The sequence below is a fragment of the Akebia trifoliata genome, chromosome 16 (genome assembly GCF_017979445.1).
Source record: "Akebia trifoliata isolate Shusen 1 chromosome 16, ASM1797944v1, whole genome shotgun sequence".
NCBI lineage: Eukaryota > Viridiplantae > Streptophyta > Magnoliopsida > Ranunculales > Lardizabalaceae > Akebia > Akebia trifoliata.
This window is the reverse complement of record NC_141390.1, coordinates 28,437,709-28,451,633: the sequence shown is the minus strand read 5'-3', so window position 1 is coordinate 28,451,633 and position 13,925 is coordinate 28,437,709. Positions and strand designations below refer to the sequence as shown.

Here is a 13,925-nt window from a genome sequence, read left to right as displayed (position 1 = left end):
TCCAAAATAGCCTTATAATCATTCTCTCACAAATAAACTAATTTTATTTAAAAAAATCCATCAAATTTATTCTCATTAAAATAAATAATAAAAAATTATCCTTACATTCAACCTCAAGATTCTTATTTACATCAAAATTCAAGAATATTTAATATTTTATTAGGAGATGGGAGATGATGGGTTGAAAACAAAAATTAAAGTCATGCTAAATTAACTTTTAAAAAAAGACACTTAAATACACATATTGACATGGTAATGTGCACGATAACAAAGATTTTTTCCTTGAGATACATAAGGAAAAAATGAGTCGTGCTGGAATGACCTTAAGATTGTAACTCATATGGCACATCCTAACGTAAAAGTGTGTAAGAACCATAGATGCTTTTTGACTCATCTCTCAATGAAAGCATTTATAGTTTTTGTAAGCTTTCACATCAGAATGTATGATATGAGGTACAAATTTGAGATCACTTCATCATTATTCAGAGAAAATATATGGTTTCGTGCACGGTGCCACGTCAACGAGTGTATTTGATTGTTATAGTCTTATTAAAAAAAAAGATTATAAATGTTTAAAATTACATAAAATTTGATGGGGGGTTGACCATGAGGACTTTTTGGTCATTTTGATTAGTATTTTCAAAGTCTAGTTCTGGGGACGTGTCAACATTTTGAAAATTCTGGGTGCTGCGCTAGTTTTCACCAAAACCTGAGGGGTATCTCAAAATTACACTCCAACATTTTATCAGACGAAAGTACCCTTATCCATTTTTAATGGTAGTAGAAGATCGTTATGTCTTATCTTCATTCAAACTCGACCACCCAATCCAAATCCAAACCACCCAAAATGAAAAAGAAATCAAAACAAAATATAAAAATAAAAATAAATAAATAAATTCCATCTCCCAACCTCTCCCATCTGCCACTGTTTTTCTTATATTCTTCTCTTCCATGGAAACCATCTTCTCTCCTCACTCATGTCCTCTCTTCACTCCCAAATCCTCCTCTTCAAAGTCTCTTCTATCTTCATCTCTACAACCCAGACCAAATTCTCTTTCTCTGGCCAAACCCATTAGTTCAAATTTCAAGAAACAACCTTCTCAATCACTTTCAATCCCCAAGGGTTGGATTTCCCATATCCACCATGGATTAGCCACTCTAGCTCTTTCGCTCGCAATGAACTTTTTCCCAATTACATCGATTGATCCCGCCATTGCTTCTGAATTTGATATTCTCATTGGAGGCCCACCCACCGAATCATACGTTGTTGATGATGCAGGTGTTCTTAGTCGAGTGACGAAATCTGATTTGAAACGATTGTTATCAGATTTAGAATCGAGGAAGAACCTCCATGTTAATTTTGTTACGGTTCGCAAGCTTACTGTAAGTTATATACATTTCTAGTCTTGAACAAAAGTTAGATAAATTCTAACGTTTTGTAAGTTAATTTTCTTGGGACACTATTTTGATGATTGGAGAAATTGGACTTGCATTGTATAATATGAAGTTTAGATTCTATGTAGTTGTTCATATGTTAGAAATGTCGGATTCTTGTAGTTTTGCTTTGTAAATTATGGAAAATCTATGGAATTTAAGGATATGGATTTGTGGGTTACTTAGTTGTTGATTTGAAAACAATGAAAATGTTTGGTTGCAGAGCAAAGCTGATGCTTTCGAGTATGCCGACCAAGTATTGGAGCGTTGGTATCCTACTGTCGAAGAAGGCAACAATAAGGGTATTGTTGTACTTGTGACCAGTCAAAAGGAAGGGGCGATCACCGGTGGGCCTGCCTTTGTCAGCGCCGTTGGAGACAAGATTCTTGATGCCACTGTATCAGAGAACCTTCCTGGTAAGAAAGACATTAATTCTTTTTATGTGATGGTTACATGTAGTCGTTTTATAATGCCCGGTGATTAAATCAATAAATCTCAGTCTCGGCAAAAACCCATTTCAAATTTCAGATATTCGGAGAAGTAGGTGCATAGGTTTGGTTGGAATTTTCAAAAATAGTGCGGTTAGATAAGTCCTGTCCTGCTATTCCACTCTATCGATGAATTATCTTTTTGTTAAAATAGGCTTTATTTTTCTTAAAAATAGATCTCACTTCATATAGTTACAATGTGTTGTGTACATGTATTACATTCTGTTGGCGCCATGCAGAGTTGTGGGGGAGCAGGGGGAGCGCCCCCACTGTTTTTTAGGATTGTGGAAAAGGCAATCATGTAATATTTTCTTAAGTTTTTTTTTTCTACTTTTGGGTGAGAGACATTTTAGCAACTCCCGGTTTTATAAATAGAGATCTCTAGAGCTATAAAACTTGAAAGAAAATAATGATTGTTCTTGTTCTGATCCATGGACATAGGCACACTACCGAACCATGTAAATCCTTGTGTTTGTTCGATTTTTGTTGTCTTTGTTGTTTCGTTTTTTTCACACAATGAACTTATTTGCATATTAGTATATGAGAAAATCTAATCAAATAACTTTATGTACACTTGTAGTCTTGGCAACGGAAGAGAAGTATAATGAAGCGTTGTATTCCAGTGCCAAACGGCTAGTTGCTGCTATTGATGGGCTGCCGGATCCTGGTGGGCCATCGTTTAAGGACAACAAAAGAGAATCCAACTTCAAATCAAAGGAGGAAACTGAGGAGAAACGTGGGCAGTTCACACTTGTTGTTGGTGGTCTGTTAGTGATCGCCTTTGTGGTTCCCATGGCACAATACTATGCATATGTCTCTAAAAAGTAAGTTGCATATGATAGTTTTCCATAAAAATTCTTATGTAGAGCAAATGATTGACAAGAGCTCAGAACTAGAGAATATGTACATTTTTTTTCTTAAGTCAGCTTTTGCTTGCATGTATTGATCCTATTAAGAATGAAGCTTACAAGGACAGAGAGCACAAGTCCTTTTACTTCTCCTACTTTTTCAAACTTCAGTGAATTTGGGGGTCCAACTCAAAACCAATTGGCAATTAGTGGAGAGGCTCAGAATTTATAAGAAGAGAGACAAGGCAATGAGTGTCCGATGTGGGACTAAACTCAGCACGTCCCTGCACATGTGGGCTGGACTGGCCAAAGCACATTGAGAAATGAACTGGGTGACGTGGAGGAAAGAAAGGCATGCTCTGATACCATGATAAATTTGGGGGTCCAACTCGAAACCAATTGGCAATGAGTGGAGAGGCCCAGAATCTTGTAAGGAGAGAGACAAGGCAAATAAGTGTCCAATGTGGGACTAAACTGAACAATGTGAAATGTGCAGAGAATCATAAATTTTTTTCCTTGAGATACAAGCAAAAAATAATAATCTACAGTTCTCTGCACACTGCCACATCAGCACAGTATCCAAGGAAGTCAGTTCAGCATTTTCCATAGTTAAATTAACAAACAATTAAAAAATTGCAATGCTCATTGAGCCCACATGAAATGATTGCAATGCCTCAACTTTTTCATTGGGAGAAATCCACTAGTTTGAGTTGTAGAAAGCTTTAAGAATTTTAAGAACTCGAGAAAGAGACCTCACCATGTACTTTCATTTGAGAATCTTCTCCGAAGAGAAAGATCCCAATACCCAGGAAAAGAAGGAACTAAGAACACCCAAATTCTTACCAAAGTAATGTGCATCTCCTTCAGCATTTCTGCGTTGTAAATCAAACCTCTGTGTCAAAGCAATTTTGGCCTTGAGACTCTTATTCTCTCCTTTTAGCTGTAAATCACGACTCAAAACCGAGTTAAACGAATAAGCAAAGAGACATCTCACTATTATGTTAGAACATTAAGATTTCTTTACCTTCTCAACAGTGCATAAAAGCTCTTCCAGAGATTGATGCAATGAAGCAATTGTTCGAAAATTCATGTCTTCGTAAGCTGATTCCAAGTCATCCATCGAGTTATGATCAAAGAATATTCCCTCCATTATGAACAACTTCTCCAATAGCTTCACATCTTCATCATCCATCTTCTCTCTTAACTGTCACAAACTCACTCCCAGTTATAAAAATACGAGAATATGTCAAAAACGAAGTAATTCAAACCATACCTTGTTCAATATTCTCTCGCATGATTCATTTTTAATTGGAGAATCTTTAGTTGGAGAGGGATCCACTGGCTTGTCAACTTTGTCTTCATTGTAATTGACTCGTGGTGATGTCCTTATATGCTTTGCTCTGCAAAATCCTCAAGAATATTAGCCAATTTAGCTTATAAAATATGGAAATTAATACAATTTTGAGACATTCGTTTAACGTGCCTTGCACCGAAGCGAAGAGTAGAAAGGCTCTCCGATGCATTTAAAGTGCTTGGAGAGCAACAACACAGTAGTGCAGTTCGAGAGTTCCCACCCTGTAAAAGGAAGAGAGTGGATCATCAATCAATACAATTTGATAATAATTTGGCAAAAATGGAATGATGTGAGGAGGACTAACGAGAGCATCTTGTAAAATCCGAGTGAGTTTGGAATCACGAAATGGGATGTGATTTGCTTTGCCTTGAGTACCATTTGTCAGAGCATTGATTACGTTTCCAAGAGCTGATAAGGACTTATTAATGGTCTTTGCTTCTTTAAGGACTCTCCCTTCAGCTCCAGTTTTCTCTACTTTCTCAGACCCAGCCAAGTCCACGAGAATTAACTTCCCATTTTTTACCCTATCCACATTTTCAAAGAGTTTTGAGGATGATTCAACTTAATCTTCAACACTAGATTAGGAATCATTGGTTATTCAATTCCAGAACAGATTATACCTCCTATCCTTTGTTGATTCCTGCTGAACTGTAAAGATATAGGCACAATGGCTTCTGCTGCTGGCCATGTTCATTTCTAATTACATTAAAGTCTCAACACAAGGATTACGAAGTAAAACAAAGTCTATAACTTAAGTTGCTGCAAAGAAACTTAATATGGATACGCGTCTCTCCAACTGCTCTATTAGCTATTCCATTCTGCATTATCAAGTATAAAATTAGGGTGCTGAAATTGTACATCATGGAATGAGATAAATACAGGAACACTTTATATCTTACAGATAGGTGTTGGAAGGCTTCTGCAGGGTCAGAGATAAACATCTGAAACATGAGGAAAGTTAATAGGTTCATACAATAGAGACCAGTATATAATCACACCACTTGAAACCAAAGTTCCAGCTTCCAAATGTTCGCCAAAGTTGTCTAATTTTAATTACCTATTTAAAGTATTTGGCCATACAGGTATGAAGTTCATGCAATTTTGACAATAATTTTGTCTTAGTTGGTGACTTGGAGCCAAAGCTTATCAATTTTGGTGTTCAGCAAGTTGCATCCCTGAACCAATAACTAATTCTTTGTGGTTGATGGAAGACTACATTGACATGTAGAACACGAAGAATAGCCTCATGGCTAAATGAGAATATTGGGGATGATCACACAAGATATGAAGATTACGACCAAACCTAAGAAGTTAATCTAGTTGCTAAAAAGTGTTTACTAGCAAGAAAAAATAGAAAATGCCTGCAAAGATTATCTCACCTCAGTTACTCCCGACAAAAATATTCCTTGAACCTTACTCTCCTTAATCTGCAAGTTGTCTTTTGATAAATCAAAAAGGTCCCTGAGAAAGCAGAACCCCGGTGTTTGATTAAAATAGGGATATCTTGAAAATGTGAAACATTTTGTTTCAATGTTGGGGAATGGGGATATCTTAAAACCCACTTGCTCGAGAAGTTAGCACCTTGGATAAAAGATCACATATTGGAAAGTAATACCTATTAGCGAGATACAAACCTTACTTTCTCCATATATATCTCCACCTAGAAGAGCCACAAAAAAAAAAGGATTAAAATTTAACAGTCGGATCCGAATGCAAGAAACAAGAACATCAGTGGGTTTTTTAATACCATTGACAACTTCAATGTGAACTTGGCAATCTCTTCAGCAGATTTGAGATATTCAAAAAGTCCATTTACAACTCGTGGAAGTAGTCCTTTCATCTGTCCATGGCACTCCAGGATATTTGGGCCCTGATACGGTAGGAAAATATTGATTCATATCAGCCTAATCTGATGTAACAAAGGGGTTCAAATTGTTTACATTTAGGATCTGAGCACTTCACCTCCATGCTATATGTCTTCCCTGCTCCTGTCTGTTCCGAGCATAATTCAAAGTTAAAATTTGCTAGCAAGGCAAACTTGTTAATATGACAAAAGTATACAGTTTCATAAATCTTAGTTAAAAAATACGATGAAGAGGGGAAACAACTAATGTAAAAGTGTTGCAAACAGTATCTTGATCCTACAACATATATGGGTCCCTGAGCATGCACTTCCCTACTCATATATATGTTTATACCCTTACTACGTTGCTTTAATAGAATTAGGAAAATGATGAATCCACAATTATATACTGTTATGAAACTGAAGAAGAATAAGAAGAGGGGAGAGGTAGTTAATCTCAACCATCCAGTTTTGTAATGGAATGGCAATTAAAATCCGGAATGACAATAAAGTAAAGGCCCGACCGGCCCCAAACTTTTGTGATATTTTGAAGACGATGATGATCGATAGCTGCTGAATTAAGCCCCTCATGAGGCCCTAATCCCCCAACCATTCATCTCTAGCAGTAAGCCAACAAATATTAACTGACCAACCCATTAAACAACTACAGCTTAATCCAACCATGCTGCTGAACCAATCAACCAGCCACACCTTCTTGCAAAGGAAGTTCTGCTGATAAGGATTTTATTCACATAACAAAATTACAAGCCTAGAAGGCTAGAACTATGTCCCCTATCACAACAGATACAACTCGTCAAAGGGAGCTGACAATTAGTGAGGTAAACATTAGAAATAGGCCTCGGAAAGCAAAGATAAGGGGGCCTTTTGATAGAAAGTGTATTTGGTAACGAAAATTTTCAGATAGATTTCGCTTACACTTCATAAAATTTGAGCATCAGAATGCTAAAGTACAGGTCCGGCAAGGTGCATTCCATGAAGAGGAAGAAGAAGGGGGAAGAGAAGAAAGCAATAGTGCTCCAGCACAAATCTTTACCTTTTGGAAAGAATTGCGCTTAACGTATTTGTATTAGTGTTTTTTAACTAGTATGTTCCAAATAAGGTATGTCGTATTTCAATCTAATCTGTTCTTGGGAATTTATGTTCTGATTTAATTCTCAAATCAATGTTATAGATCATTTTATTTGTGTGTCAAGCATGTATTAATGTGTTCTGTGTTTGATAAGTTTGGGGGTCGAACTCAAAACCAATTGGCAATGAGTTGAGAGGCCCAGGAGCTTATAAGGAGATAGACAAGGCAATGACCATCCGACGTGGGACTAAACTCAACACCTACCAATCCAATTAACAGAAGAAAATATCGGGCCAAAATTCAACAATAAAAGCAAGCATCCTTCATGAGTAATTCTGGTTCAACACATCATATCGTACCTGTCCATAGGTAATGATTGTACCGTTTATCGCATTAACAGCATCTGTTTTATTTATGAAGATAAATTTCATAATTTTCAGCCGGATTAGTGATTTCATGGGGCTTCTTTCTTGACAATTAAGAAATCTCAAACGCATTGTTTCAAGGTTACAAAAGACTAAACAATTATGTCCAGTTCGTACCTTGAACAATAGGAAGAGCAAGAAATTCATACACGTCAGCTTGCTCGGATCCCTCGTAGAATACTCTATCAAAGCAGAACGTGAAATCTTCCTCCTTCTCATCCTATGAGAACTCAGTGTAATTATTGCAAAGACATATTAATAGATGAGGGGAATAAGTGAACAAAAGATTCTGAAGAAAGAGAACCTTGAAAACAAAAGTTTCAGAATCAAGGCTCCGGATGCAAATATTTTCACCATAATCTCTTTTCTCCTTTGAACTCAAAGGTCTGAACCGAGCACAAACTGTTACATTTGACATATCTCTACCTTTGAATAAAGTTTGATTCCCCAAATAATTTCTTCAAACCTGTTATGAAATTCCAGAGAAGCTCATGATTACGCACTCTTCTGCTTCAAAAATCAACCAATTTCTGATCTGGATCTTTAGATAAAAAGGCAAGAAAAGAATAGTAGAAAAATCAATCTAATGTGAAATTTAAACGTTAAAAAGCTGTTGATTTCCAGATCTTGAAATAAGAAACTTTGGTCGGAACAGAATCTGAATAAAATAATAAAAATCATTGCTAATTTTTTAAGGACTCTATGTATTCTCAACATAATACAATAATTTTGCTAAATCGAGATGTTACAGAAAAAATAAGAGCAGAATTGCGTTTAAAGTGAAATTCAAACTTTCTAGCAATATTACTGTTCTATATCTTGAGTTTCCAAAAAAGAAAGGGAGCACGAGTAGATTTTTTAGGCTGAAAGCGAGATCAGCTTCAAAAATGCTGAATTCAGAAAGTTCCTTACGTAAAACTTGAAGAAAGCAGATGAATCAAGTAAAAATAAAATCCAGATGTTTAGATTAAGAGAGCATACTGCGTGAAGAGCTGGCGTCAAGGATCTCTGCTTGCTTAGAGAGTCTTTCAGATCAAGATCTGAATCCAGAAAAAATTTGAGATCAAGATTTGAATCCAGAAAAACTTCACAGATCCAAGTAGTTCAATCGCTTACATAAGTCGAAACAGTGAGTCAAGTAAATAAAGATTGCAGAAGAAAATAAAGCATCGACAACAGAAGTAGAGGTAAGAAGTTAAAAGATCCCTACGACTCTAGAACTTTAAATAGTGGATGAATGAAGAAGGTCGCGAACCTGATCACAACGCCATTAATGGATAATTTTGAGCTTGGCAGCTTGTTTGTTTCGCTGGTTTTCGTTCTCTCGGTTGGCGGGAATCGAGAAGACATGAAATGGAATGAGAGCGGCAGCGGGCGCTACTTCATAACATCTATGAAAAATTACTTAATGCACCCACACCCTGGGGAGTAGGGGGCAACTTGGCTTGGTTTGATATCAAATTCGAACCCGACATAAGTAAATTCCACTGGATAAGAATCAGTACCGAATCAAATTCCATTAAAACCAAATCAACCCAAATCAAACTAAAATCGATTTGGTTCGGTTCGATTCTACGGATTGTTAATCTTTTATAAGTTATAAATAATATTTCTTGATGAAAAAATAAACATAAAATTTTATATAATAATTAATAATCTATTCATAAAAAATCATTATTTCATTCAAAAAAAAAATATACTAATCTTGTCCTAACACTTAAAATAATTCATAATAATTATTATTTACATATATATTTATTTCTTCATTGATAGGGGTTTGATTCTCGATTTGATTCAATTATATACAAGTTTGATCTGATAACTGAATCAAATTGAGCAGTTCTCTATTTTCGTAATTCAGAACCAAACCACAACTTATTCCAAACCGAACCAAATCACCTTAAAACTATCGGTTTGAACCGAATCAAGTTGAACCCCTACTGGGGAGTGGGGAGGGACTTATTTGTAAATCTCCCTATTTATTATTATTGTATAGACCAACTTTTTATTGGTAAGGTAGATGTTCAAAATCTCGAGGTTGACAATTCTAATAATTGACATCAATCTATGTTCTGATCATTGAGATTGCCTTTTTCAATTGTACTGATCAAAGATTTTGACTCGTCAATCTCAACATTTGAATACTGATCTTTAAGATCAACAATCAAATTGTCGAGATTGACCGTCTTACAGTCATCAATCTTGACATTTAACATGAATCATCAATATCAACTATTCAATTGGTTGATCTCTGATAATTTAAAAGCATATCCCTCTCATAGGGTCCATTGAGTAATTTTTCATTTTATATGCCCTACTTATTGACAACATTAGTATCTAGCGTGAGGAGCAAATGCAAAATGTGGGAGCCCCTTTTAGGAACAAATTGGGTGATTTAAATTTTAGGCATGCCCTCTACATTTTCATCAATGTTAGAGATATCTTTGTGTTTTCAAACTAATGACACATACCTTGGACCTAGGTCTCCTTTGATAAACTAATACAAATGACCTAAATACACTCTTATTTGAGCTTCACCTAGTTTCCTACCCCAAGCAAGTGACTTTCATCCTTAGGGTATGTTAGATTGCACGTGAAAAATAATTTTTCATGTGTTTGATTGAATTTTCACATGAAAAATGATTTTTCACCCTCCTTCAAAAGTCCCATAAAACCTGAATATTTTCTTCTTCTACTTATGAAAAAATGAAATCAACACAAATTTTTCATCCCTATATCAAAACACTAACTTGTTCCCTTTTTCTTCCCCACCACCATTACATTCACTATCTCCGCCGTCACCCGCTACCACCATCTCTGTCGTCATTGTCTATGTCTCTCTCTCTCTCTCTCTCTCTCTCTCTCTCACTCACTCACTCTTTATTTTCTTCTTTCTCCTCCTCCTCTCTCCACCCAACCCCCTCCCTTTCCTCTCTTCTTCTTCTTCTTCTTCTTCTTTCTCTCACTCTTCCCTCCTCCCCAACCCTTTTTCCCTCTCTCATTCTCCTCCCCCTCTTCTTCTTTTTCTCATTTTTTTTTCATGGTTTTTGTTTAAATAAAATTAAATAATGAAATTTATTTTTTCCCTCGTTATTTTTTCATGAATTTCAAATTTTATGGAAAGTCACTTTTTCATGCAATCAAACATACCCTTATGGTGAAGTTTTTAACCCCCTTATTAGAACTTAAGATCCAATCTTCTTCAATTTCTAGCAAGAACAAGATGGGACTTTTTGAAAAGTGTTGACCAATTGAATTTTAGTTGAAAAACCAAGGATTTCTACAAGGTCATGGATTGGAAAATAAGATTGAATGAGTTTGAAATAATAATAGTGAAATGGATACTCAGATAAAAAAGTACACTCTGATTAAAATTGGAATTGGATCAAAGTATAATTTTTTATTTGAGTGTTCATTTTGTTATCATTATATATGCATATTGTGTAATTGATGAAGATCCATCCATTGGTGATCTTATTGCTTTACTTCAGATAAAATGTCAAGTTTACTATTGTATAGATTTTCATGAAATGCATATATAATAATTTAACAAATGGATATTCGACTAAAAATTACACACAAATCATCAAAATTATGAGTTTGTCATTCTCCGTTTGACATTCATCATCATAAAAACCATCAAAATAGATCGATAGTTACTTCTCAAATTTTGAAAATATGAATACGTAATTCTCCATTTGTCATTCACCATCATAAATTATCAGAATGGATCGTAGTCACCATTGAAAAATCTAAGTAAAAAAAGAAGGGTAAGAAGTATATTTTGGACACATGAAAATTTTTGTCAAGATCACGAGCATTAAAATGTATAAGAAATGGTTTACTTACTTAAGTTACCACCCAAAACTTGGGGCTTTTAGAAAATAAAAGTTCCAACATTAAGTCTATTAAATGTATTTCGCTTCTTAAAAGCATGATATTCAAGTTAGGGGTATCAAAGGGTCGATTCCACATATATTCAGAACCAAACCCTAAATAAAACTTTGGTACCAATTCTTATCGATTTTAGTTTTGATTATAAGATCCCTGAAACTAAAACCAATCTTACAAATACATGATACCCATTGGGTACCTGTCGAGTACCCATTAATATATACAATTTTTTATTGAATGAAGAAAAAGTGAGTATCTAATAATATATATATTTGTATTTCATTGATTCAGTGTTAAGTTCAACAATGAATTCTACAAGTAAATCAAACTTTTGAGAAAAAAATCTTATAAAAAATTGATATGAAAAATTTACTTGTTATTAAAATTGAATGAGAATTTGGAAAATGAATCGACATTCACATAGAAAGAAAGTAATATAATAAAGACTTCATATTCTCTTTATATTTTAATTTGTCTTTTGTTAAGATTTACTTAAACTATTATTTTTATTATAAATAACTAAAAGGTGACATATGCAAGCACACATGCTTGTGAAGGGCTTATTTACAATTCAAAATATTAATTAAAGGGTGGTTTTGAAGATTGTATAGCAAAAATGATATGTTTATAATTTTAAAAACTAATCAACGTGATTTTAAAGATGTATAATTGCAATTTTCTTGATTTTTGACTAAAATGACCTTGATTATATTATTTTTAAATACTAAAATGAGAGTATTTTTGTAATCAAATTCTAGTGTCCAACACTTGCTCCACCTTCTCTCATCATAATAGTCAAAAATATAAATATTATAAAGTAAATTTACTGGTTGGTTACCCATTAGATGTGTGTTGCAAGTAAAAGTTGGTATGCCAATAGGACTTCTATTGGCAAAATATAAAGGGTGAATCTTCATTTCGTGCGTTGAATATGAAGAAATTCGAAGTTCGGTACAATGTTCGTTTTAATTCCTAAAACATGTTTTTGCAGTGAATTTGTCACTTTTATAATTTACGAATTAGTAACTGCGTCACTTTTATTATTATGAATGAATTCGTAGATAAAATACCAACAATTTTACCATATCAACGAATTCGTTGATTATAAACATGACGAATTCACTAGAAAAACATGTTTTGGGAATCAAAATGAATAGTGCACCAAAATCGAATTTTGACATAAGTTGCACACATTTTGGTAAAATTCCCAAATATAAAAGGATGTGATATTACCCCACCATAAAAATCACTTAAGATGTGATTTTGTTTTGTTTTGTTTTTTTTTTTTTGTGTGGTAAAGTAAATTAAGAGAGTTATAATTATCACACTAACTTTTATTAACCCCACACCAATTCATATATAAATTATTATAGAATTGCACATAGTTGGTGTGGTGTTAGTAAAAATTGGTGCGGCAATAGCAACTTTCTAAATTAAATCCTCGGGTAGTGGACTTTGGGTCCCATTTAATAAGATGAAATGGTCATTCAAAACGGGTAGGACATATGGAGCTAATCTTACTCGAATAGTATTAAAAGAATGCGACATTGCTATCATGCTATGTCAAAAGATTCTCACTGACCTAGCGTCCACGATGCCACGTGGCATTTTTTATTTATTTTTCTTCTTTTCTTTCTCCTCGCTGTGATGTTATTTTCTTGGACAAATATAGCTATAAATAAATAGATTGACTAGAGATTTTTAGCTTATGTCGTATTCCTTTCGTGTTAAATACTAAATAGTTAATCCGAAGACCAAATCAAGGATGATAGTTGTGGTAGGTGGACAATCGATTTAAATAACTACACCCAAAACTTGAATTTTGATACATTTTATTTGGCAAACGATTTTTTGACTCGAATTTTTCACTCACTTTGTATACTTGGCTGATGTGGCAAGGGCACATAACCATAGATCATTTTCCTTGTGTATCTAGGAGAAAATGATCTATGGTTCTATGCCCATGTCTCGTCTATTGAGTATTAGATTGAGTGAAAAAAAGAAAAGTCGAGTTAGAAAATCACAACTCATTTCATTTCCTAGGGTCTTCATCGCACACAATGCACTTCAACGAAACTTGGGTTGTAGTGGAAAGTTGGTAAGAATTAATTAGGATGTCCTCTAGAATCATGTAGCGTAATAATGTGAGCTAGATTGAATGAATCCAAGTAAAGAAGTTAGTTTATAAATGTAAGATTTATCTCGTCACTTAGAATTTAGGATTTTAATGAAGAAATTGATTAATTTTTAGTCTTCAATTCAAAATATATATCAACGACATGGAAAAAGTGTTTTAATCAATAATCTTTACTATTATAATGAGGGAAGGTAGTAGAAGTGGTGCGACACGGAAGTTTGAGTGGTCATAGATGCCTTACTTTTATATTTAAATATAATATAATCAAAGTGATTTTGGAAAGAAACTAATAAAATTGGAACCTGCAACAATGGCATATGTTGATTTGATTTCAAAAGTACAGAACTACATTTTTTATATTTTCTAACCTTAAAAAATCCCTTAAATGATATTTTAAATTACACATAAGTGC

At 34.2% G+C, this 13,925-nt stretch overlaps 2 protein-coding genes across 3 annotated transcripts; one reads left to right on the top strand and one right to left on the bottom strand.

Moving 5' to 3' along the window:
- The first annotated feature begins 853 nt into the window (after positions 1 to 853).
- On the top strand, positions 854 to 2,921 carry TLP18.3 (thylakoid lumen 18.3 kDa protein). Its single transcript, XM_086428780.1, has 3 exons — positions 854 to 1,383; positions 1,658 to 1,850; positions 2,503 to 2,921. The coding sequence occupies exons 1-3, from the start codon at positions 952 to 954 to the stop codon at positions 2,748 to 2,750; spliced, it is 873 nt and encodes a 290-aa protein (XP_086284906.1). The 5' UTR covers positions 854 to 951; the 3' UTR covers positions 2,751 to 2,921.
- A 159-nt stretch (positions 2,922 to 3,080) lies between these two features.
- On the bottom strand, positions 3,081 to 8,828 carry LOC147383270 (ATP binding microtubule motor family protein). Of its 2 annotated transcripts, XM_086428778.1 has the most exons (17): positions 8,738 to 8,828; positions 8,464 to 8,522; positions 7,787 to 7,948; positions 7,600 to 7,702; positions 7,417 to 7,460; positions 6,087 to 6,116; positions 5,872 to 5,994; positions 5,759 to 5,784; positions 5,504 to 5,585; positions 5,024 to 5,065; positions 4,909 to 4,942; positions 4,745 to 4,820; positions 4,429 to 4,648; positions 4,254 to 4,345; positions 4,044 to 4,170; positions 3,795 to 3,974; positions 3,081 to 3,710 (listed from the first exon to the last, which is right to left on the bottom strand). In XM_086428778.1, exons 3-17 carry the CDS (start codon positions 7,898 to 7,900, stop codon positions 3,537 to 3,539), a joined length of 1,467 nt encoding a protein of 488 aa, XP_086284904.1. In that variant the 5' UTR covers positions 7,901 to 7,948; positions 8,464 to 8,522; positions 8,738 to 8,828; the 3' UTR covers positions 3,081 to 3,536. The 2 variants fall into 2 exon arrangements, with proteins under 2 accessions (XP_086284904.1, XP_086284905.1); XM_086428779.1 differs by lacking the exon at positions 7,417 to 7,460.
- Between the last annotated feature and the right edge of the window lie 5,097 nt (positions 8,829 to 13,925).

Excerpts from the sequence above, each read along its gene's own strand:
- TLP18.3 (XM_086428780.1), top strand. The coding sequence starts at position 952 with ATGGAAACCATCTTCTCTCCTCACTCATGTCCTCTCTTCACTCCCAAA. Across the intron at positions 1,384-1,657 it reads TTACGGTTCGCAAGCTTACT|AGCAAAGCTGATGCTTTCGA; the intron begins GTAAGTTATATA and ends GTTTGGTTGCAG. Across the intron at positions 1,851-2,502 it reads TGTATCAGAGAACCTTCCTG|TCTTGGCAACGGAAGAGAAG; the intron begins GTAAGAAAGACA and ends GTACACTTGTAG.
- LOC147383270 (XM_086428778.1), bottom strand. The coding sequence starts at position 7,900 with ATGTCAAATGTAACAGTTTGTGCTCGGTTCAGACCTTTGAGTTCAAAG. Across the intron at positions 5,995-6,086 it reads GGAAGACATATAGCATGGAG|GGCCCAAATATCCTGGAGTG; the intron begins GTGAAGTGCTCA and ends CTACCGTATCAG. Across the intron at positions 4,346-4,428 it reads GGATTTTACAAGATGCTCTC|GGTGGGAACTCTCGAACTGC; the intron begins GTTAGTCCTCCT and ends TTCCTTTTACAG.